General features: G+C 34.0%; 2 protein-coding genes and 2 long non-coding RNA genes across 4 annotated transcripts; 2 read left to right on the top strand and 2 right to left on the bottom strand.

Annotated features, from left to right (window-relative positions):
- Positions 1 to 4,235: 4,235 nt before the first annotated feature.
- LOC140985999 (heavy metal-associated isoprenylated plant protein 3-like) lies at positions 4,236 to 6,982 on the bottom strand. The gene is made up of 5 exons (XM_073453929.1): positions 6,828 to 6,982; positions 6,560 to 6,719; positions 5,698 to 5,921; positions 5,508 to 5,598; positions 4,236 to 5,052 (listed from the first exon to the last, which is right to left on the bottom strand). Exons 1-5 carry the CDS (start codon positions 6,834 to 6,836, stop codon positions 4,508 to 4,510), a joined length of 1,029 nt encoding a protein of 342 aa, XP_073310030.1. The 5' UTR covers positions 6,837 to 6,982; the 3' UTR covers positions 4,236 to 4,507.
- LOC140986007 (uncharacterized) lies at positions 5,917 to 6,512 on the top strand. Its single transcript, XR_012176871.1, has 2 exons — positions 5,917 to 6,026; positions 6,060 to 6,512. It is a non-coding gene; the product is annotated as an uncharacterized lncRNA (long non-coding RNA).
- Positions 6,983 to 10,507: 3,525 nt separating the features above from the next.
- On the top strand, positions 10,508 to 12,791 carry LOC140985995 (uncharacterized). The gene is made up of 3 exons (XR_012176869.1): positions 10,508 to 10,964; positions 11,464 to 11,830; positions 12,370 to 12,791. It is a non-coding gene; the product is annotated as an uncharacterized lncRNA (long non-coding RNA).
- Positions 12,792 to 13,103: 312 nt separating this feature from the next.
- Positions 13,104 to 18,858, bottom strand: LOC140985990 (ABC transporter B family member 1-like). The gene is made up of 10 exons (XM_073453920.1): positions 18,218 to 18,858; positions 18,091 to 18,145; positions 17,832 to 18,007; positions 17,534 to 17,734; positions 17,183 to 17,442; positions 16,780 to 17,096; positions 16,241 to 16,464; positions 15,381 to 15,754; positions 14,579 to 15,293; positions 13,104 to 14,503 (listed from the first exon to the last, which is right to left on the bottom strand). The coding sequence occupies exons 1-10, from the start codon at positions 18,710 to 18,712 to the stop codon at positions 13,229 to 13,231; spliced, it is 4,092 nt and encodes a 1,363-aa protein (XP_073310021.1). The 5' UTR covers positions 18,713 to 18,858; the 3' UTR covers positions 13,104 to 13,228.
- Between the last annotated feature and the right edge of the window lie 3,713 nt (positions 18,859 to 22,571).

Genomic DNA, 22,571 nt, shown 5'->3' with positions numbered 1-22,571 from the left:
ATATATCGGGAAAAAAAGTCACCTAGGCATGGCTCCGCACGTGTACACCGGTAGTAAATCTCTCTTTATGTTATATAGGTCCATTATGAGGATAGAATTAGCTACCTAGGATGTATGAGAAGAACTAAAAGGGAAACAAACAATCCATAATAAAACAAGTAAGCCTTCACCAGAAATGTAAAGATTATTGCAATATAACGGAAGAAAATAAAGACTATTGCAACAAATTTAGGAAAAAAAAACGTCTTCAAATAAGCTTTGCTTTTTTCTTGATTTGAGATAATGTTTAATTTGAAAAAAAAAACATACAAAATAAAGAACATAAACAAACAAGAAATAATTGAGGGAGATTCGATTTGGGGGTCAAATTGCAAGACAAGGTGGACCAACAAAAATAATTGAGGGAGATTCGATTTGGGGGGGCAAATTATTATAATTCGATTTGAGGGGTCAAATNTAGGGAGGGGTCGATCACCCCTTAGTACTCCACTATGTGTAGAAAGCTCCAATAATTATAATTATGATGATAAGATTATGGATAACAAGAAAATAAGCTTGATTATTTTTAAGTAAAGATTGATTAATCGTGTCCCCGAATTTCTTATCGCCTAAAGAATAACAAAATGGGCAATACATATGCCAAAAATAAATATAACTTAAAAATAATCGAGTTATATTAACATCCTATATACATATTAGATTTCTAGCTCGACTACTTGTGACAATCAACCTAATCGAAGAGTGGGTGATTCTATGCTACATCGGGTGTTAGAATTTACCATTTGTTTAGTGTAGAACCTACACAAATAATGAAGATGCACGAGTGTACGAAACATAGAATCTCCTCCGAAAAGTTTACACTGACTTATTAACTAATATTATATTTAAAAAAAAATAATTGTGTGGATCAAATATGAAGATTATTCAGATATATTGAACTTTGTATTTTACAATAATTCTAATATATTTTTGTAAATAAAATGATAATTTTTTGTTCTGACCTGGGTAATATGAGCAGATTTATACAAGTTGGATGCAAGCCAAAAGTTAAATCTGACATATTCAGAAGCTAACATGCATTAATGCAACTTGCGAATAATTGAATCAAACTGGAAAAGCCAATCGATCCACCAAACGGCCATGTTACTTTTGTTTCTAATTATTGATTTATTTTTTAAAAAAAAAATTGGCATGTCATTGTATTCGATAAAGATGACAATTAATTCCAATAAACAAAAGGACGACAAAGGTCTCGTTAAAGATGTAAGAAGTTTAAAATTGTGATCATTTTTGTGTCTCTGATTTTAACTTAAATTAACCAATTTTGTACAAAAGGGTAATTTTCGTTTAGGACATGGCCGAGATTTTTCGGGATTGCGATGAAATTTAAAAAAATTAGGCATTTCAAACATAGACTGCGTTAATTTTTTGTATTTTGTTAATGGAATGAAATTTCAAAACTAAACATTGGAGTATAGACTTAAATATAAAATTAAAGGTAAAAAAAATATAATATTCAAAATATTTGTAATATAATCAAATGATGAGTCTAAAAGAATCTAAATAAATGTATAGATACAATCTTAAGAGAACTTACGGCTGAATCTCGGATTTTCTAGAAATTTATCCGAAATTTCAGATGAAATATTATGTTATTTGGAAAGTTTTATCGCTTAATCGAGACGATTAAACTAGTTAAACAAAGAATAATTTGTTTACTATTTTATTAATATATAAGTTTCAGTGAACATACAAATGGTGTTGAATTCACAAGTCTAATATCTTATAATTACTCTCAAACAGTGTCTCGTAATATATCGTCAACTAAATTAATTTGTTACGCTGCAAGTTGTTACGTAGATAGACATCCAAATCACATTATTTAGCTTTAATTATTAATTAATGCTATGAGAAGCCAATTATCTAGAGAAATCAAGGGTTCTTGCCCGTAGCTACTAGAGGTTCTAAAAAGTCATCATTTGATATTATTAATTTGGAGAAACCAACAGAAATTATTGATTAAACAAGATACAATAGTCTTACTTTCCTCGATACTATTAATTAATATTTAATTGCCATGATGACCACGAGTTTATCCAACGTAACCGAAGCTGCATGTATTTCGCCCCCTCGTACGATATGAAAATTAAGTTAACATGCCATGTATACATACATACGTTCAAACTATATGTCGCTATGCGTGAGCTAGGAAAATGCATGTTTATATACGATGTTCTAAAAACCGGTGCTTATGAGCGTTTAGGCGTTGGACGGTCGTTCACCATCCCGATTTTTCAAAAGACGATGATTCTGAGCACTGTTAGAAAAATCGAGCGCCTAGACTGTCTAATCATGACCGCCTTGGCGGCGCAAAATCTACTTCAAAGGCCACCTAATTTAATGTATAGATTTTTTTTATAATATTATTTTTTAAAAAAATATTTTTTTGAATATTTTTCAATCAATTTCTATCGGATAAAAATGATGAATATGTCATTAATTTTGAGTTGGAATTATATTGATAAATTATTGAAAAATATTGAGATTAAGAAGAAAAATTCAATATGCATATAAAAAAATAAAAAAAGTATAGGAGTCGCCTAAGCGTCTAGGCGTTAGACGGTAGTTAACCGTTCACCTATCACTTTTTAAACACTGATATAATTATAGTCAAATCCAGATTATAATTTTCTTAATGAAAATATTTAATATCATTATTGGTAGATGTTGGTTTCTGTGGGTCACATTTATCTTCTTAGGCTAATGGCGTGGAACATGCTCTCCTCGGATAAATGAAAGCCCATAATAAATACTTGTTGTAGATCATGAAATATTATATATACATAATTTTGATATATCTTTCATTTATCATGTCCACTCATCGTGTCCATCATTAATATTATATTCATGTATTGGACATGATGAAACATATCAAAATTATATATTCAATAGGTGAATACCAACTCAATGATAGATACATAAATAAAAACGATAAGTGAGTGGGCGACAATACTTCTCACCAGCAAGATAACTGAAACGCGGGATGTATTGGAATTACTTTGTCATCAATAATAACTTTCCTAAAAAATATCAGATTTAAAAGTTAAATGTCCCAGAGTTTCAAGTTAATATAAATTAACTATCGAAGACACTTTATTTAATATTATATGATTTAAAATATTTGAGTTGTGTTATACTTATTATATTTTCAATATAATAATAAAGAGTTCGGCCATAAAAATAAATACCAACATTATTATACATACGTGTATATATATATAGACACACATATATATACTATTCTATTAAGGTTGAGACACTTAGAGTAACTAACTGTTATATGTAGTTCAACGGATAGATTCATTGTTTCTTTGGGTTTAGGTTATAGGTTCAATTCTTACAGAGATCATTTTTTTATCTTGTATTTTTCAGTTTTTTTTTTAATTTATATATCAAAATTACAGTGTAGTCCGTCATTATTTCTTATAATTATATTTTGATTCTCATTTAAATATAAATCAAATGAATTATAAAAAATATTATATAAGCACGCAACGCGTCGGTGGACTAGTATATAAGATCTATTTCAATCTCCATTTAACATGTTTTACCTGGAGTGTCACCAAAATTCTCATGGGTTATATACCGTGTACAATGCGTGGAATGCTTGCTAATTTGTCTGCGCTCCACCAAACAATAAGAGAGATTATATACCGTGTACAATGCGTGGAATGCTTGCTAATTTGTCTGCGGTCCGCCAAACAATAAGAGAGATTATATACAGTGTACAATGCGTGGCATGCTTGCTAATTTGTCTGCGGTCCGCCAAACAATAAGAGAGATTATATACCGTGTACTATGCGTGGAATGCGTGCTAATTGGTCTGCGCTCCACCAAACTATAAGAGAGATTATGATAAAAATCATGTTTATGAATATATATATATATAATTCACCTCAATGTATGAACAATCAATATACATGAAAAGAAGGTGATCCCAGGGGCCTCTCGATTTCTTTAGTTTTTTTTTTTAAAGGACCTAACTACCGATATAAATACGTACAATTAAGATGTGCCCTAGCTAATTAATTGAAGTTCATCACATCAAATATTTTGTTTTTAAGCTTCATTTTTCAACAACCCTAGTGTACATTACTCTACGTGATCCTGAGAAACAAAATACTAAAGATAAGATTAAGAAAAAAGACATTTATTGATAGCAGATTAACATGAAATAAAAATAAAATTAATTAGATTATATTTCATTAACCAGCAACAAAAAAATACAACAATCGGCATACAAGTCGTCATACCCATAAAACAAACTAAACTATTCTCTCCGGAAAAAAACAAACAAACTAAACTAAACTAAAAAACCGGCCAACCACGCACGGTTCCGATACTTCTATCACTCGTTTGCTCTGTATCTCTGCTCATTTTTAATTACAATTAATTAAGAATTAGTGCTCGATCTTCCCCGAAACAAGATCATTATTCATCGTTGTTTTTACATAACAAAACAGCCGTTAGGGTTTTCGTCGCTGAAAAATTGATCGTTAACATAAGTCGGTGGCGGCGAAGGCGGTCCATTAGTATGTTGGACCATGTAACCCGTATTTAAATTATAACCTTGATGGTGGTACATCTGGGCACCATAATGATCCGCTTGGTAGGCATAATTTTGGTTGTACATGGAAGGCGTGGCATAAAATGTTTGTGGGTTGTACCCTTGAAACTCCATTTTGTTAACCTCAACCTTTTTCTCCTCTCCCCCGTGTGCGGCAGCGCCATCTTTCGGCCCGGCTTCTTTCTTGTCACCTCCACTCTCTTCCTTCTCGCCTCCGGCGATGGATTCTTTCTCCTTCTTCTCTCCCCCACCGCCTTCTTTTCCCTTCTTGTCCAAGGTGGCCCCGTCGTCTTTCTTGGGAGGTGGAAGAACTTCAATGGCCCTTTTTAGTTTTTCTTCCAAATAAGTCGGGACTTCTTTTGGCTCCATTGTCCCTATTACCGTGACCAGATCCTTGTCTAAATCTGTTGCTACTGAATTCACACCTATAAAAGAATATACATAATAAATTGATAAGAGCAATGTCATGAAACAGGACGATCTTAATAATAAGTTCCTAAATTTTTGTGTTTTTAAGAATGAACACAAACTTGATTCATATTTCAAACGGATAAAAAATTCCCAACCCCGAGCTCAATCAAACTCTCACACAAATATGTCAAGTTTCTAAGTTTCTTCGATTTTTTTGTCGGGCCGGATAGATCAAGCTCGAGAAAACCCGACCCAATTGCGAGTACTACTTCCAGTACTTGTTTTCATGTATAATATAATAGTGTTTTCAAAGACAATTAATTAAAAATCAAATACTTTGATTTTGAAAAGTACGTGTGGACTCACTTTGCACCAAGAATTAACTTTAATAAGACTCGATCCCATTTTGATGACGTACATATAATGTAAATTAAATCGATATTAATAATATATAGTCGGGCCAACTCACCATCAATGTGCTTTAAGACGATCCTCTTTACTTTATTTGCGCACCCGTCGCAATGCAATTTGATTTTCATCACCACAGTGCTGACAACAGGCTGAATCATAAAAACCACAAAATATAAAGAAAACATAAATATAATTTATTTAAAATTCAGATAAATCAATAATTAATAATAATAATTTTATGTACGTACCTCTTTTGGTTTCTTTTCTTCAGCCTTTTTTTCTTCCGGCTTCTTTTCTGTCGGTTTCTCGTCGGACTTCTTGTCGCCGCCGCCGTCCTTCTTGGGCTGAGGAGAGATTAGCTCCACCTTCTTCTTGGTTTTTGTCTCAACTCTCTCCCGAAGCCATGAAGGGTCCACGTTTCCGGTCACCGTCAATTTGTTGGCACTCCAATCTACCTTTACTTTCTCCACGCCTTCATAAAAAAAATTATTTACTATATTATTATATTTTTTGGGGGAAAAATGATAATTAACACCTAATATGTTAAAATTAACCCAGTATAATTTGAATATGATTAGTAAAAACTATAATTCACGATAAAATCTGTCAGGAGAAAATTTAAATTTAATAATTTGACCGTTATGATATAAATTCTTTGTTTTTTTTTTTGGGAATCTTAAAAAGGGTGTTTCTTGAGAACTCCGAAAAGTCATACGTTGCGACCAATTCAAGAAATCCCGTCTGACGTATAACAATTTTACAGTATAATTTGACCTGACCTACTCACAAAATAATTACAAAATTCTTGAAATTTTTCTTTAATTATTTGTTTAAAACAACACAAATTAATCCACAGTAGTTACATAAACATATGATTTAATTTCATTTTTCAATCAATGTTGTATCATGTTGTTCTTATATATATTTTCATTAATCAATTATCTCATTAATCACAGTCTAAATTATTATATTCCTCCCAAAAAAATTCGAACAAAACTTTATTAAATGAAAGCCAAGCTCAAACCACTACATATTCAACAATTTACTTGCTGAATTAAATTTTTTTGAAAAAATGTTAGAAGACAAATTCTTTATAAGAAATTATTGTACCTTCAAAATGGTTAACAGAGCGTTTAACTTTCTTGGCACAGCCTTCGCAATGCAAGTCTAGTTTCAGAACCACCGTGATTGGCCCCTCATCTTTCTTCCCGCCGCCTTCTGCCGCCACAGCGGTGGCCTTCTCACCATCGGTACTCTTCTTCTCATCTTTCTGCAGAAAATAAACGATAATTTCAGCTAAGCAAATCAGGATTTCATCAGAAGAAGGCAAAATTTAATAAAATTTGGGAATCGAACAAAGATTAATCAAATGAATTACCTCACCCATCTGATGTTAATATGATTTAATTTCTCTCAAAGAATTAGAAGTAGAAAAAAATTTAATTTATTTAATTTAATTGCTTGAAGGGGGAGAAAATGGTGGTAGCAATGGTGGGAATTTATAGGAAAAATACACTGGGAAATTTTTTTCTTCAAAAAAGACATATGGGACCACTGTAATAAATCAAGTTCAGAGAAATGAAAAAGAATTGAGTGTGTTTTGTATTTTTGTGTGACGTTAAACATTGTCATGTGTGTATGTATGTATGTATGTATGGATGTGAATGGTGACATATGGGATGATGGATTACTCGATGCCGTCCGATTAGACTAAATCGGGAGTTAGGTTTCGTGACAAAACAGCTAACTTTGACTGAGCCATGACTTGGTGGAATTACCATTCTGCCCGCTCAATACTTTGCCTAGATCTGAAGAAATCAAATTTCATTTGGTCGATCGTTAAATTCAATTATGTGCATCATCGAGGAGTTAGAAAGGTTCACGGCGAGTAATTTACCCTCCTGAATTCAATCTAGAATTCAATCTAGAGTAAGAGTTAAACTCAGATCAAGACACGCGTTTTTTAAAATTTCGATCTGGTCAGTAAATCGTAAATTATGTCAAATCTAAAGTTTGAAGAACACTAATAACTACTTTATATTTATATTTGTTTGTATGAAATTAATTAACTAAGATCGCTAAAAAAATCCAAAATAAGTACAAAAGAAACACTAGATTAGAAAGCCGCCATTCCAATTGGCGGAGCTAGCCAACACCAAATGTATGGCAAATAACACATTGTTTTTATTCTATTTATGGAAGAAATCGTGTTCGTAAGGATAACAATTTTCAGCTTATATGTATTAGGCGCACGTTCCCCTCAGATCACGATGCATATTGATTATCAAGTTACATACATTTTTTTAATGCATTGCACGTTATTATAGGTTAGGTTAGGCGGATGTTCAAAAAATTTCAAGAGTATGAAGTCAATATATATCCAACTCCATGAAAAGAATATTCAAAATGTGGAAAACCTAATGACCAATCAAACATTATATTCAACTCAACCTATTCAACGTTACCAAGTTGTCTTTAATTAGCATATGCATGAAATTATTTTTACGAGTTTTTATTTCAAAGGAATTATCAAACAAGCCATTCATCATCTGTATGGGGGAAAAGGCAATTAGATTTTCATAATTGATGTAAAACTATACATACANTAAAATATTCTTTTTTATTTCAATATTGATATTTCTGTTTTCTAATGATTACTTATAGTTTGATAATACAAGATAATATTAAATCTTTAAATTTATGTATTAAAATTTGTATTAATTATTTCGTATAAAAAATAATTATTTGATTATTCTTGTTTACCTTATAACTAAAAATATATTTTTTACGTAAATTTTTTATGTTTCGTAATTTTGTTGTTTGTTAGTTGTTGTCGTTGTTATTTGTTGTTTGTAATTTGTACCATTTTTAATGCACTAATAATTTAATTTAATAGTTTTTAAACAACACTAATCTTCAATTATTTTTGATAAATAAAAAATAAACTCTATGTACTTTCAACTGAGGTGGTTTCGCCCGTATTAATTTTGTTTTTCTCCAAATTTGACGTAATGCACATTTAAAATAATTATTGCTTCTTAAATACGAGTTGAATATCTTCACCTATCTATTTCAATCTATAAATCTCTTAATGAATTAATAATTTGAATATCTTCACCTCTCTATTTCAATTTATAACTTCAATTATTGAATAAAAAGTTTGTATACTTACTAATTTTGATCTAAAATACACCATTGTTTTTTTCTCAAAAATACCACGTTCTCGCAGTTATTTTATTTAACTGGGGAAAAAACTTAAAAAATAAAATGAAAAAAATTTCCCCACGTAATTACACTTTATATAAAATGCAGAGTAATTAAAATTACACTTTATATTAAAATCAATTATGCATATGTACAATGCTAAAATTCATTAATATATGTTCAATTTGATGGTGCTATATAAATAGTAATATCGGCTTCATGGTTCTACATAATTGTATCAATTAGTAGGACGATAATTTTTATAATTTGAGATATTATTTAGTCTCATGAAATAATGAAACCATTTCATCGGAATAAATCAATTCAACCCAAATCCAGAAACCATAAATATAAACGGCCAAACTCTTATTCATACTTTTTCGGGTGAGTCTATCACACAGAGTTTGTTCAGTGGAGTTCATCTAACTAACATGATTTGCACGCTACAACAATGTTAGCTCAATTGTATACTCAATGCAAATTAAAGATAACGACTTTAAGTTTCATTATCGTGACAAAATAAACTTAAATATTTTAAATTGTACAATAATAGTTGTTATTTTTAGATCATTATAGTAAACAAACGTTTTAAATTTGTTTAGAATTATGTATATAAGTATATTCTACAAAAATTTCAGGAATTCTTTTACAAAATTAAGAATATTTTCCAAAATTTATTCTTATGAAATAGGTTATCGGCTGTTTGATTGATAATTGCAAACGACCTCAAAACTATATTATCTTTGACAAAAACTTGTGTGAGACGGTCTCACGGGTCGTATTTGTGAGACGGATCTCTTATTTGGGTTATCCATGAAAAAGTATTACTTTTTATGCTAAGAGTATTACTTTATATTATGAATATGGGTAGGGTTGACCCGTCTCACAGATTAAGATTCGTGAGACGGTCTTACGTGAGACCCACTCAATTAATAATAGTATATTCAATTCTCTGATTTTTTTTTTTGAATATCCCTATAAACAATATTTTAGCACATGAAATAAGCAAATCTCTGATTTTTTTTTTGAATATCCCTATAAACAATATTTTAGCACATGAAATAAGCAAATCTACATGAAAAGATAAGAGTGGGTCTCATGTGAGACCGTCTCACGGATCTTAATCTGTGAGACGGGTCAACCCTACCCATATTCACAATAAAAAGTAATAATACTTTTAGCATAAAAAGTAATACTTTTTCATGGATGAGCCAAATAAGAGATCCGTCTCACAAATACGACCCGTGAGACCGTCTCACACAAATTTTTGACTTATTAATATGTATTTCATTGCTCAATTGCGCATAAAAAGGGTCAGAAAGCAGCACACCACACATAGATGAATGTGTGTTCATCATCCATCTCTTTCTGATTTGCCAAAATAAATAAATCAATCAAGAAGCGACAAAATTTTAATTGGTGGCTAATGGCTCGTCACACTTTCACGACAGTGGTTTCAAATTCGGACCACTTTGATATTACTTTACATACAGTCACAAGTTGTATATATGATTTGGATTCAACTCTATGTCCACTAGATTATGTGGATAACCCAAAACGAGATTGAAAAAGATCACATTAAATCATATTCGGGAGGAAAAATAGTAATTTCGGATATTTCAAATCCATAGATTTAAATTTTATTTTTGTTGTTTAGCTAAGTAAAATAATAATATACTTCAAATACATCACTTACATGTTTATATAGTATTTCATGTTCATCAAAAGTGTACTTTGAAAGTCGTTCTAATTCTATTATTAATATGTATATAAAATAAATAAGATGCTCTATTATTAATATGTATATAAAATAAATAAGATGCGAATTTAATATTTGATCAATTGTGTCACGGTAAACAATAAAACTAATCGAAACATACGTATACGGCGTCACTTTAAAAGACGTAAATCCCTTCCTTAATGTAGAAGACCGATCGAATTTCAGTATTCCCGTCGAAGAAGGATGGGCGGGAAGTGCCCGCACCGGAGTGTGAAGAAGCGCAGATAATCTCACAAAACCTCCCGCCGCACCAAATTTCTGCTGAAAGGAGATGACGCCGTTTACGACGAACTTCAGAGAGCGGAGGGAGATAGGAAGCTCTAGCCCGTGGATGAAGATCTTCCGGGGATGGGGTAGTATTACTGTTTACACTGCGAGTAATTTTGCAATCTTATTTTTTGTTTTATTTTGTTTGATCTTTGTTTTTGTTGGAACTGATTTTTAGCTCGTTTTCCTTAGCAACTTCAGTCGTTATTTTGCCAACACGAGTGTGAGGGATGATCATTTCAAGACCAAACGACATAAGAAGCGGTACGCGTACAGAAATAATTGTGCTATATTCTGTTTCCAGCTATTTTAATCATTTGAAAGCTTAGTCATTAGTTTTGATTCTGTTAATTATTGGCGTGTCTTAGTTTTATAAGAAGGTGGAGATAATGTTTCATCTTGTAGAATAATAAGGAAATGGAAGTGGATTGGAAATTGGAATAAGGCGGTCTAGTTGTTGTTACTCGTACCTTTCTTGTAAACGTACTTCTTTATGTCTATTGGAGTTGAAGTCAATCTTAAAAAAATATTTCATTCTGCAGGCATAACATAGGTTGGTATGCTTAATAGTTAATCATTTAAATTAAATAACTAAATGGAACTTTCAAAACTTAAATAGGCCGAGGTATGAGTTACTTGGAATGATCCGACGAGTACAAAAATACACTTAAAAAGTGCTGGTCCAAGTTTGATATCCTTTGGTTGTGTTGAGTGGCTATTTCAGAGGCTAACAAGTTATCTGACCTTTTGGTTTTGAGTGCAGAATGTGCCTTATGTTTTTGTTCCATCAAAGCAAGCTCTTGGCCGGGCATGTGGATTTACCAGACCAGTTATCGCTTGTTCAGTGACGAGCAACGAAGGAAGCCAGTTGAAATCTAAAATACAGCAACTGCATTTTTTTTCTTCTTCTGTTTGTTCTTAGATTATGGACATGATATATTCAGAATTTGCATTAGTTGACGGTAGTTTGTGAGCGACTCCAATATCTTTATTCCTAAATTTATATATTGTCTAATGCAGGATGCCATCGAGAAGCTTCTGATATGATTCTGAAATGCTAAGTCCAGCGTGATGGGCCTCTTGTAGTCTTGTTCGACCCTGAGGCTTTGACTGAGTGATTTTTTTTGCTGGTACATGGGAAATATCTTTTTGTCTTCACGTAGTAAACCATCTCTTATACATTGACGCGGCACGAGAAATGCTGTAAACTATTACTGTGTTGGTTTATGAAGTTTCTATATCGCTAGATATCTCCAGATAAAGTGATTCTTGGCTACCACTTTCTTGATGGTGGTTTTCTGTTACATTCGAGCAGCATCTATTGATTTTTATATGTAAATGAAGAACACATAAGCACATGAATAAATATGTACATGACTCAAATTTGGTAGATCGACTAGAATTTGAGAGTCAAAACTTGAAAAACATAGGGCCTGAGTTGAGTTGTTCGCGCATCATTGTTACAAAAACATACTTATCTTTTTTAAAATGCTTCACCCACAGACATTTCCAAACGTGAAAATCGAAAAGATTGTGATTTTACACCAAATACGCAAGTGAAAGAAACCTAAAAGCTTCCAAATCACTGTATTTTGACAAAGTAGCAGCTTCATCACTGGACTTTTAATCCCTTTGTCCTGATTTCGTTTTTTTTAATTTGCTTTTCTAGGTTTGTGCAACCACCACGTCAAGTTGGCCAATGACGTTTTCCCACGTCTCTATTTACTCGATCACTGTCTTCTTAAACATGAAAGATGCTCAGACAGGGTCTCTTTCAATGTTTGATCTACATGATGTTCTTCACGTATGGGTTATTTCTACGTTTCATCATCGCACTGTTTCTTGCAAGGATGATAATTCGTGAAGGAACGCTGTTTCTTTCTTTAGTCGTTTATGATATTTCGTTTATCATACATTGAACCTTTATCACGACGCTAATATGTCAGCGGACAAACCTTGTGATGTAATGAACTCCAAACCTCAAATATTTATCGACGTCTTCATTGTATATGATGTGTGTAGTATACTGCTGTACTAAATATATTTACTATACAATTTCTCAAGTAACATGTTTCGGTGAATATGGCCCTATATTCTGCTACAGAGGACAATCATATTTTATTTTATGATAAAGTGCATTGTTTGGAGGAGTATTTGAACATCTCGAGAGATTTCATTTGTGGCTGATCGAGGGATTTGCTTTGCGATTCTAGTGCAATATGTCTTGTAAATAATCAATCTGTACATTGTACAGAAGATTAAGAAGTACGATTGAAAATAAAATTTAATTGTCCGTCACTTTTATCATGTGGAGCACGGAGTTTATTTTGACTTAGTGTTTGAAATGGTAAACTGTAATTATATATATTAGATATTTGTATAAACTTTGCTGCAACATCATAATTTTAATTAATGATCATGCTATACCGCATCAAAATCCCAAGAAAACAACAAAGCCAGGAAATCAATTTGGGATGTATCTAAATTCTCAAGTATACTTCTATTCAGCTGTCATTTAGAGCTTAACTTCATTCCCCTTGATCGTGTAGTGGAATTGAAGAAGCGGTAGAACCCGATGTGGCACCATGCATGGTTGTGATTCGTTGTAATTGTATCATACGTGCATATATGCCATCGGGGTGATTTTTCAATAGATGAGAATGTGAACCTTGTTCTGCTACTTTCCCATCGTCAAGAACCGCAATTACGTGCGCATTTCTGATCGTTGAAAGTCTGTGAGCGACTAAAATGGTCGTTTTTCCTTCACAGGAGCGCTCCACAGCTTCTTGTATGCACCTTTCGGACTCAGCATCAAGTGCACTGGTGGCTTCATCGAACAAAATTATCTGGGCTTTTCTCAAAAGAGCTCGAGCAATGGCGATTCTTTGCTTCTGTCCACCAGAGAGTTGTATTCCTCGTTCCCCAACAAATGTTTTGTAGCCATCAGGTAATGAGGCTATGAACTTGTGAGCATTAGCCAATGTTGCAGCTTCAGTGATCTCTGATTCAGTGGCTGACTCGTGTCCATAAGCTATGTTTTCATAGATGGTTGTTGCGAAGAGGCACGGTTCTTGTGGTACAACAGCAATGTGGCGTCGCAGTGACTTCAAATTGTACTTCCTAATACCTTTTCCATCAATCATAATACGCCCAGACGAAGGTTCATAGAATCTCTGTATAAGGGAGATGACTGAGCTCTTACCACAGCCACTAGGTCCAACGAGGGCTAATGTTTTCCCGGCTCGGGCTCGGAGATTCATGTCATGAAATATCAACACATCAGGTCGCATGGGATATGAGAAATCCACATGTTTGAACTCTATTTCGCCTCTCATCCGATCAGCGATAGATATGGTGCTTGGATCATCGGGCTCGATTTCAGTTTTGCGATCAAGAAGGTCGAAAACCGAGCGCATTGCACGGCCCCCCTTGATGAAATCAGGGGCGAGGGTCAAGGTTTCGGCTGCACCATTTGCAGAGACCATAAGGACCATGAAAACACGGATAGTCTTCGAGAAGTCGGAGATTCCATGCTTGACTAGCCATGATGCATACCAGAGACCGAGTGCATAGGAAGCGTAGAGCAAGAACTGGGCTACACCATAACCACTTCCGGCTATCTGAGCCTTCCAGAAGCAACGGCGCAATGGAGGCTTGAGACTAGAGATCAAAAGGCCAACAATTTTCGATTCCGAATTAAAGGCTGCCACTGTTCTTACATTCGCCACAGCTTCCCCTGCTATCTGTGTGGCCTTCGAATGAGCCAACTCCAAGTCCCCGGAGAATCCATTCATGAACATTTTCTGCCGAAATTGCATTGCCATCAGTGAACACTTATTTCAAAAAAGCGAACAAGTAGGATTTTTGGGAATTCTGACCTGTAAAACAGTTGCTGCAACGACTACTGGAAAGACAGCAATGAGCACGAGGGCGAGGCGCCACTGTAAGACGAATCCGGCGGTACAAGCAACCAGCATAAGAGCAGAATTCTGCATTATTACAGAGATTCTATCCCCGATTGCTGATCTTACATTATTTGCATCAAGGGCAAGTCTTGCTGCAACTCTTGAGCTATCATTTTCTTCCTGATCAAACCATGCCATTTCGTTCCTCAGAACAGCCGCTAACATCTTCTCTCGAACACGTTTTGTCAAGTTCTCGCCCACTACATCCCAAAAAAAATGCTGCAATGTATTGAAAATAAGTGCAGCAGATGAAACCCCGATTAAAAGGTAACAATATTTTGCAATTTCTCTGATCATATAAGTGTTATCTGAACTGTAGTAGACGCTAAGAACCGCGCTCAGCACATAAGCAAAGAATGCACTGAGAGAGCCACAGACAACAGAACCTATAGAACCAATCAAAGCATAAGCCCATTCAGGAGAATTCATCTTCGCAAGTCGCAAGAAAGAACCAGCTTGCTCTTTGAACGCAAGTTTTTCATGACGATAATTAGCATATGCAGCTTCCATGGAGTGGCTAAAGTCACAGGTAGAAAAGTCACTCAGTCGTCTCGAGTACGGTGACCGATTATAAGAAGAATTTCTCGTGATTATTGGTGAGCTTACAGAATTCCTTGCGCTAGAAGGCCTACAATACAAAAACTCATCAAGAAGTAAGTCATAACTCACTGAATACTACTATTTTTGTTTGCGTTATCCAAGATTTCAACTGTACCTCGCACTGCTCTTTCGGGCATTGCTGATAGCCGCTTCATGCGCAGCTTCTTGCAGTTTGACAAGCTTGGCATAGACGCCATTTTCTCCTTTAGCAAATAACTCGTCATGGGTTCCAATCTCGGAAACGCTACCTTGCTGCAGAACAGCAACAAGATCAGCTTTTCGAATCGTAGAAAGACGATGGGCAATCACTAAAGTTGTCCTTCCAATCATAAAACGGTCTAGTGCTTCTTGCACAAGCTTTTCTGATTCAGAATCCAGTGCACTAGTTGCTTCATCCAAGAGCAATATGGCTGGATTCTTCAGCATCGCCCTGGCTATAGCGATTCTCTGTTTCTGTCCACCAGAAAGTTGCAGCCCCCTCTCCCCTACCTGCCATGCAGAACGATTAATGTCATGTCCATTTTCTCCATCAGTGGAAGTGCTTACTAATGTATATGAAGCACACATTTATGATCTCTTTTCTATAATTTGTTTGCATTATAAGCATGGAAACTGTTTGTCATAATTTATGTACTTGATATTTCCCAAATGTGAAAGGTTAATGCTTATTCATGCAACGATTCGAACCACTTCTATATGTAAGCGTGCCCTTGAATTTTTACCAGTTACTTTGGTTTTCATCAGTGTATTGTATGCTTATAATTTTGTTTTGATGAGCATTGCTGGAGCCATGTTGTCTTCTATTGAAATTTCCATTTTGTGACTTCATAAATAATGTAAGGTTGGTTTTGTTGACCATATAAACCTTCAGCAATGCTGCAATTAAATATCAAGAGAAGACCACATTGAAAAGTATATTTGAGTTCTAAATTCAGGATTTAGTGCATGCCAGCATGCATTACAAAACTAGCTAACCTGAGTATCATAGCCATCTGGAAGCTTGACGATGAATGAATGCGCATTAGCGACTCTAGCTGCCTCTTCAATTTCTATTAAACTTGCATCTGGCCGACCCAAAAGTATGTTTTCATTGATCGTGGTTGCGAATAACGCTGGTTCTTGGCTCACAAGCCCAATCTGCTGCCTCAGCCACCGTAGATCTAATGTCTTTATGTCGTGCCCGTCAAGCAAAACTTGTCCTATTGCAAATGCAATTATTTAGTAATCATCAGAAACCACTTTTATGAAAAACTCGAGCTTATGGGAAGTTGTGTAGTACAAGTAGAAAAACACTAAATATGTATTGGTAATTGATATCCAAGATGCACCAGATGATTTGAACTTATCCCTAATTCTGTTATTTTTATCCCAAAATACAAGTTCATAGAAAGTAGCCTAACATTAATATTTACACTTAAACAGTAGCCAAGAAATTGTGGAATCCTGAGAGATTTTGTTAAATTTGTCAACCATAGATTAGAAGTTTTGATAAAAGAACTAGTCTGGATCATAACCTGAGGTGGGATCATAAAACCTCTCAATAAGGGATACCACCGTACTTTTCCCAGAACCACTGCTTCCAACCAAGGCGACCATCTTTCCGGCAGGGATGAGGAGTGAAAAGTTGTCGAGTATTTGAGTTTCCGGCCTTGAAGGGTATTGAAAATCCACATTCTGAAGCTCCAACTGCCCTGTTATGGACTCCAATTCAGAACCCGACTTGCTGTTTTTGTCTACAGCTGGTTTGTGATCGATTATCTGGAAGATTTTAGCAGCAGAAACTCTTGCCTTTGCAAATGCAGCTATACTTGGAGCAGACTGCCCCAGAGCCCTAAATATTACAGCACATTATAAGACCAAGAAAGATTAGTAACAGTTAAATTTATGCAACTATTTTCCAGAATGAACTAAACTTACAGCCCACCAATCATGACAGCAAACATTGTTGCTATTGCAAGCCCTCCATTCGTCAAATGATGTCTAACCAAGTAACCTCCATACCATAGCAAAAGGGCGTAGCAGCAAAAAACAGTAAAATAAGTAGCTCCCAATCCCAATCCCTTTGAAAATCCACTCTTGTAACCAATTCTTTGAGCAACCTTCAATGCCACTGAATAGGCCTGTAAAGCTCTCGACTCGCCAACGAATGCCACAACCGTCCGAATTTGGACTATTGTCTGCTAGTTCATTTCGATTCATCCCAAATCAATGGTGAAGTAACAGAATTTTTGTGAGCTAATAGCATTTTCAAGATTCGATATTTGTCACCTGTTCTGCGATATTTCCGGCTTGTGACAGAGCTTCTTGGCTTTTGGCAGAGAGTTTTGCCAATGTAGCAGCGTGGATACCGCCAATTATAGCTATAAGTGGAACAACTGCAAGAGTGACTAAAGCTAGCTGCCACACTGCCGTGAATCCCACCACAAATCCAGATACAAATGTTGCCATATAGTGCAAGAAATTTCCCAACTGGAAAACAAAAAAGAAACAAAAAATAAGCCTGATTAGAATGAAGATAAAATAAATTTAGAAAAAATCCACTTGAATTTTCTTGTTTCTTCTTCACCTTTTCGCTAATGGCATCTTGAACCATTACTGCATCAGTGTTAATGGCAAAAACTACATCCGATGTCCGAACCTCTGTGTCAAAGAATTGAATGTCTTGGTTCAAACAAGCCTCTAAGTACTTGATCCTCATTTTTGTGGATTGCCTCTCCCCAGTCCACATCCAACATGAAATCTCTGCAACCCATTAAAGAGAACCTTAATTAACTTGAGAAAATGAAACAAAAGTCCGTAAAAATCAATGATGTAAGAAAATTTACCAGCCCATGAAGATCCCCATATCGCAGCTCCCACCACAAGAAAATAAAATGCATACTGAAAACAAATAACCATCGAGTCTGAGAAATAACATAAATAAATTGCTTCCAAGATTCAACATATTAGTACCTTCAAAACTTCTTGTGTCATCTTATCAACATCATTTGCATTAGAACCAAATGAATTAACAAGATCAGCAAAGAATCTAAGGAACAAAGGCAACGAGCTGCCATGAACGATAGCACCAACTGTACCGAAACCCATCAGGAAATAATCCAGCCCGTCTGCAAACCTGAAAAGCTCACCAAATTCAACAGCCGGCGGTGGGGCACCTGCCTTCTCCGGCTCCCCACCGCCGTCTTTATTACTTCCAGAGGCTGAAACCTCCATTCCTGCTACTGTTCCACTTCTTCCAACAGAATCTTGGGAAGTCCCTGGTCCTGGTTTAACATGTGGTCCAGTTGAAACAGCAGTTGCGTTGCTTTTAATGTGGTCGCGGGCTTTAATTGATGAAGGGTGACTGTGTTGTTCTTCTGCATTATCTGACACAAGGAGTTCAAGGCCTTGCAATTCAGACCATCTCCATTGCTCTATCGTCTTTATCTCCTCGCCATCTCGTGTCATTTTTTTTGGGTTTAATTTTCAAGCGAAGAATATACAAAAAGATCAGCCCACCAATGCTCTCTCTGTCAATTTTTTTTTTTTAATTTCTTGGATATTATTATATAAATAAAATGATGGTTGCTAACCCGCCATTGCTCATTATTTTGTCATCTCTTGTTTACAAATATAAGTATCTTGGATTGGTTGATCCCAAGTCTGAATATTATACTTTTTATTTAAAAAAATTATTTATTTAGATATTTATTATTGACTTTTTGATGTCTAATTCCTTAATCTCTATTGTAAAATCATACCTTAATTATTCTAATGAAGATTAAATTATTTCTACTCAATTCTATCGAACAAAATTACCTAGTATTAAATGCAAAGATTAAAACTCGGAAATTTAGATGATAAAATCATTTTTTGTAATTTTATAATATAGTTACAAAATTCAATTAATTTTCTTGACAACTTATGCTCTTACTTACAGAGTTAATCGAAAGAGTACAAGGCAAGGCACACCTACACGCAAATAGAGGATATATAAAAGTACAAAAATAAAATAAATAATAATTAAAAAAAACAGTGTGAAAGGGAGAAATTTTCTGGTACTCCGACAAAGAAAACTGTGCCACCTAGTTTTTGACCAAACCCATGTTTTTACGGCACAGTAATATTTATATATTTAGTAATTAAATGCAATTATAGGATAAAATGTGATATTTCACATTTAACATTTGAAAATTTATTCATAAATTGACCGTTTATTTTATAAGATGTAATTATAATTGGCACCCAATAAAAAACACTTGCATATTGTTCTACATTTAGCTGGAAAACATTCAAAGAACAGAGAAAGGAAGAGGAAAATATGTGTAATTTTTTTTTTTTTATAACTTTTTTGTCAGAAAAAATGATAGTAAAATCTGCAGATTCCCCCCTCTTAATCTGATTTCAGTTGTTTAGAAATGTCATCAGATGTCACGCTGTACAATCACTATCTTTTTTCATCAACCACCTTTAATTATAAATATTTCTGCAAAAAAATAAAAATTAAAAATCACAGCACTTGTCCTTAAGTTCTTGAATATCACCATTTTTTTTCCCACTCGGGCACTTTAATTTTTATTTTCTCTGGCAAAATCTTGGGTCTGGATGATTGATTTTACTCGGAGGTATTCAATGGTGGTGACCATAGATGGAAATAGTATTTCAATAATTTTTCAATGTGAAAATTATATTTCATGTTGATGTTTTTTTTTTGGTTTAATCTAGAATTATATATTTTCTTATTTTATTTTTTTGTGTATTATCAATAAAAAAAGAATAAAATAAAATGTATTTACCCAGTAAATTTATGGTAAAAAATTGTAGTAATTGGAAACTTGAAATAGAAACTCCAACTGGATCCTGTTTGACGTTGCTGTGTGGTAGATTTATATTTATCTTATGAATGTATACTGAAACAGTATGAGTTGCAAGATAAAATCTCAAAGTTTGAGATCTTCAAACATTGTGTTTTTGCTTTCTAAATTTCGAAAGGGTTAAATGTCTTTAACCAAAGTAAATTTTTTTGACTTCTCCATTTATAATGTTGAGTCGAGTAAAGAATTTATAGTTCAAACACTTACCGAAATTTAAGATATTATAATTTTGAGCTCCACATGGTATGGTTAGCTCAGATTTGTGACTATAATTGTTCGAGATCATGTACTTTCGATTAATATAGAAGATTTATAAATAAGAAACTAATTTTAATAATGTCAACATGTTAAAAATAAATAAATATATATGAAAGGAATATTTTATTCCTTTATTATTTTGATAAATTGATATTATTAATTTATGATTTTGTCTTTCTAGATTATTGCTTGATTTGTTTCTAGATTACGAGATTGTGTTTGATTTGTTTCTAGATTATGAGATTGTGCTTGATTTATTTCTAGTTAATAATACCTTGCTTTATTTATCTCTAGATATTATAAGAATTGTTTTTAATATAATTTTTATCTCTAAGATATGTTATCTTTGTTTAAAAAAGTTTTATATCTAATGAAAATCTTGTTTCTATATTTTCTAGGATTTTTCTATGAAATAACTTTTAGGTCAAGCCATGGATATAAGTATTGATAGCCTTACAGCCGTAGAGGAGTGGCAGAGAGAGAGAGAGAATAGGGTTGTAGAGAGAAAGTTGGACAAAGACCTTTTCATTGAGAAGAAAATCACAAGAAGTCCAACATATATTTGCTATGCAATTTTTATGTGATCGGTGATCACTTTTGTAGGAGCTTTTCGTGTGAGCCTTTTGGTTTGAATCTTTCGTGAGGTCGGCAGAGGAACGCATACATAGAAGAAAAATACAAGAGCCGAGTCTATTTTGATGAGACGTTTTTGTGTGATCGGGGGATCACTTTGCAGCGTAGGAAAGTTGCTGGATTTTTCTGAACACACATAGAGTTCAGATATTGAAGATTTTCGTGTGAAGAATTTGGGTGATTGATTCACAGATTCACTGTGTTGTCGATTGGCGTTGCCAACACTTGAAGAACAACACTGACGCAGAGTGTTGATCGAAGAGTAAGTTCGTTTGGTTTTAAGCAACACGTTTTGATTTTATGCATCTAGATTTGATTTGTGTTTTTGATGCATATTTTAATTCCTTAGAGTATCAAGGAATTTAGTTTTGTTATTTTCACTAGTACTATTTTGGTGTAAACGATTTATATATTTTTTCTAGTGAATTTTTTGTCATGAGGCATCGCACAAGTATGCGTACTTGTGCATAATTTAAAACTGGTGTTTATTTATTAAATTTATATTTGTGTGTTAATAATTAATTTCCGCTGTCGTGTTGTGTGCCGTGTTGACAACACCGAGCACAACACTGAATTCTGATACACACAATTATATTGATTTCCTGTACAACGTCCCTTACAATATAATTAAAAATTCAAAAGTTTTATGAATATTCAATTTTTAAGCTACATTCAGGTCATTACTTGAATTGGTGGGCAATATCACACCTAATAAAAGGGTCGATGGTGCATATATACATATATAGAGATTTTGAGATTACTATGGATTGATGTATATACGTAAATTTACGTTGGTTTCATATCGAATTCGATTGGTAAGTAAAGAGTCTTTTGCTTAAGATAATTGTGATACTTCTTGTCCAACATGTTAAAAATTAAACATTAAAAATGAATTGATAATTGGCTACAATGGACTTATATAGCAACTTGGGTTAATCATTTTCGTAAAACGATGATGGATACGAAGTAGTTGCTATAGGAGCCCATTGTGTCGTCACGCAGGCGCAAGCTCGGGCTTGGGACGTGACATAATGGTATCAGAGACGGTTACGGGTAAGGAACTCCGAGAAATAAGTGATATACGGGAAAAAGTGTTACGTGCATGAGAGCCTCCTCTTGAACATGCGGGACAAAATGCTACATGACAGGATTCACCTCTATATTCTCGGCGATGGTAAATCGATGGGGTGCCGCGATGAGGACGTCGCATTCTGAAGAAAGGGTGATTGTGATACCTCTTGTCCCACATGTTAAAAATTAAAGATTTAAAATGAGTTTATAATTAGTTACAATGAACTTTTATAATAATTTGGGTTAATCATTTTTGTAAAGTGACGACGAATACGAAGTAGTTGCTATAAGAGCATATTGTGAAGTCGCGCAGACGCGAGCGCGAGCTTGGGACGTGATAATAATAGTATAGAACTATAAATTATTGTCCAAAGATTTGATTGAACATATATAGAGGGAAAAAGGTTTTATATTGCACAAAAATTATCCCATTCTTATAAGTTTGAGAAGTCTCATGGCATAAACTCTAATTAACTCCTTAAATTCAGCTA

The sequence above is a fragment of the Primulina huaijiensis genome, chromosome 1, assembly GCF_012295235.1.
Source record: "Primulina huaijiensis isolate GDHJ02 chromosome 1, ASM1229523v2, whole genome shotgun sequence".
NCBI lineage: Eukaryota > Viridiplantae > Streptophyta > Magnoliopsida > Lamiales > Gesneriaceae > Primulina > Primulina huaijiensis.
The sequence above is the reverse complement of the archived record's forward strand: the minus strand, read 5'-3'. Positions and strand labels throughout refer to the sequence as shown.

What these genes read in the sequence shown, in the direction of transcription:
- LOC140985990 (XM_073453920.1), bottom strand. Translation starts at nt 18,712, where the DNA reads ATGACACGAGATGGCGAGGAGATAAAGACGATAGAGCAATGGAGATGG. An exon ending in GTTTTATGATCCCACCTCAG is followed by an intron (nt 16,465 to 16,779) that starts GTTATGATCCAG and finishes CATTTGCAATAG; the next exon opens with GACAAGTTTTGCTTGACGGG. An exon ending in CAGATGGCTATGATACTCAG is followed by an intron (nt 15,755 to 16,240) that starts GTTAGCTAGTTT and finishes TCTGCATGGCAG; the next exon opens with GTAGGGGAGAGGGGGCTGCA.
- LOC140985999 (XM_073453929.1), bottom strand. An exon ending in CTCTGTTAACCATTTTGAAG is followed by an intron (nt 5,922 to 6,559) that starts GTACAATAATTT and finishes TTTTTTATGAAG; the next exon opens with GCGTGGAGAAAGTAAAGGTA. An exon ending in AAGAAAAGAAACCAAAAGAG is followed by an intron (nt 5,599 to 5,697) that starts GTACGTACATAA and finishes TTTATGATTCAG; the next exon opens with CCTGTTGTCAGCACTGTGGT.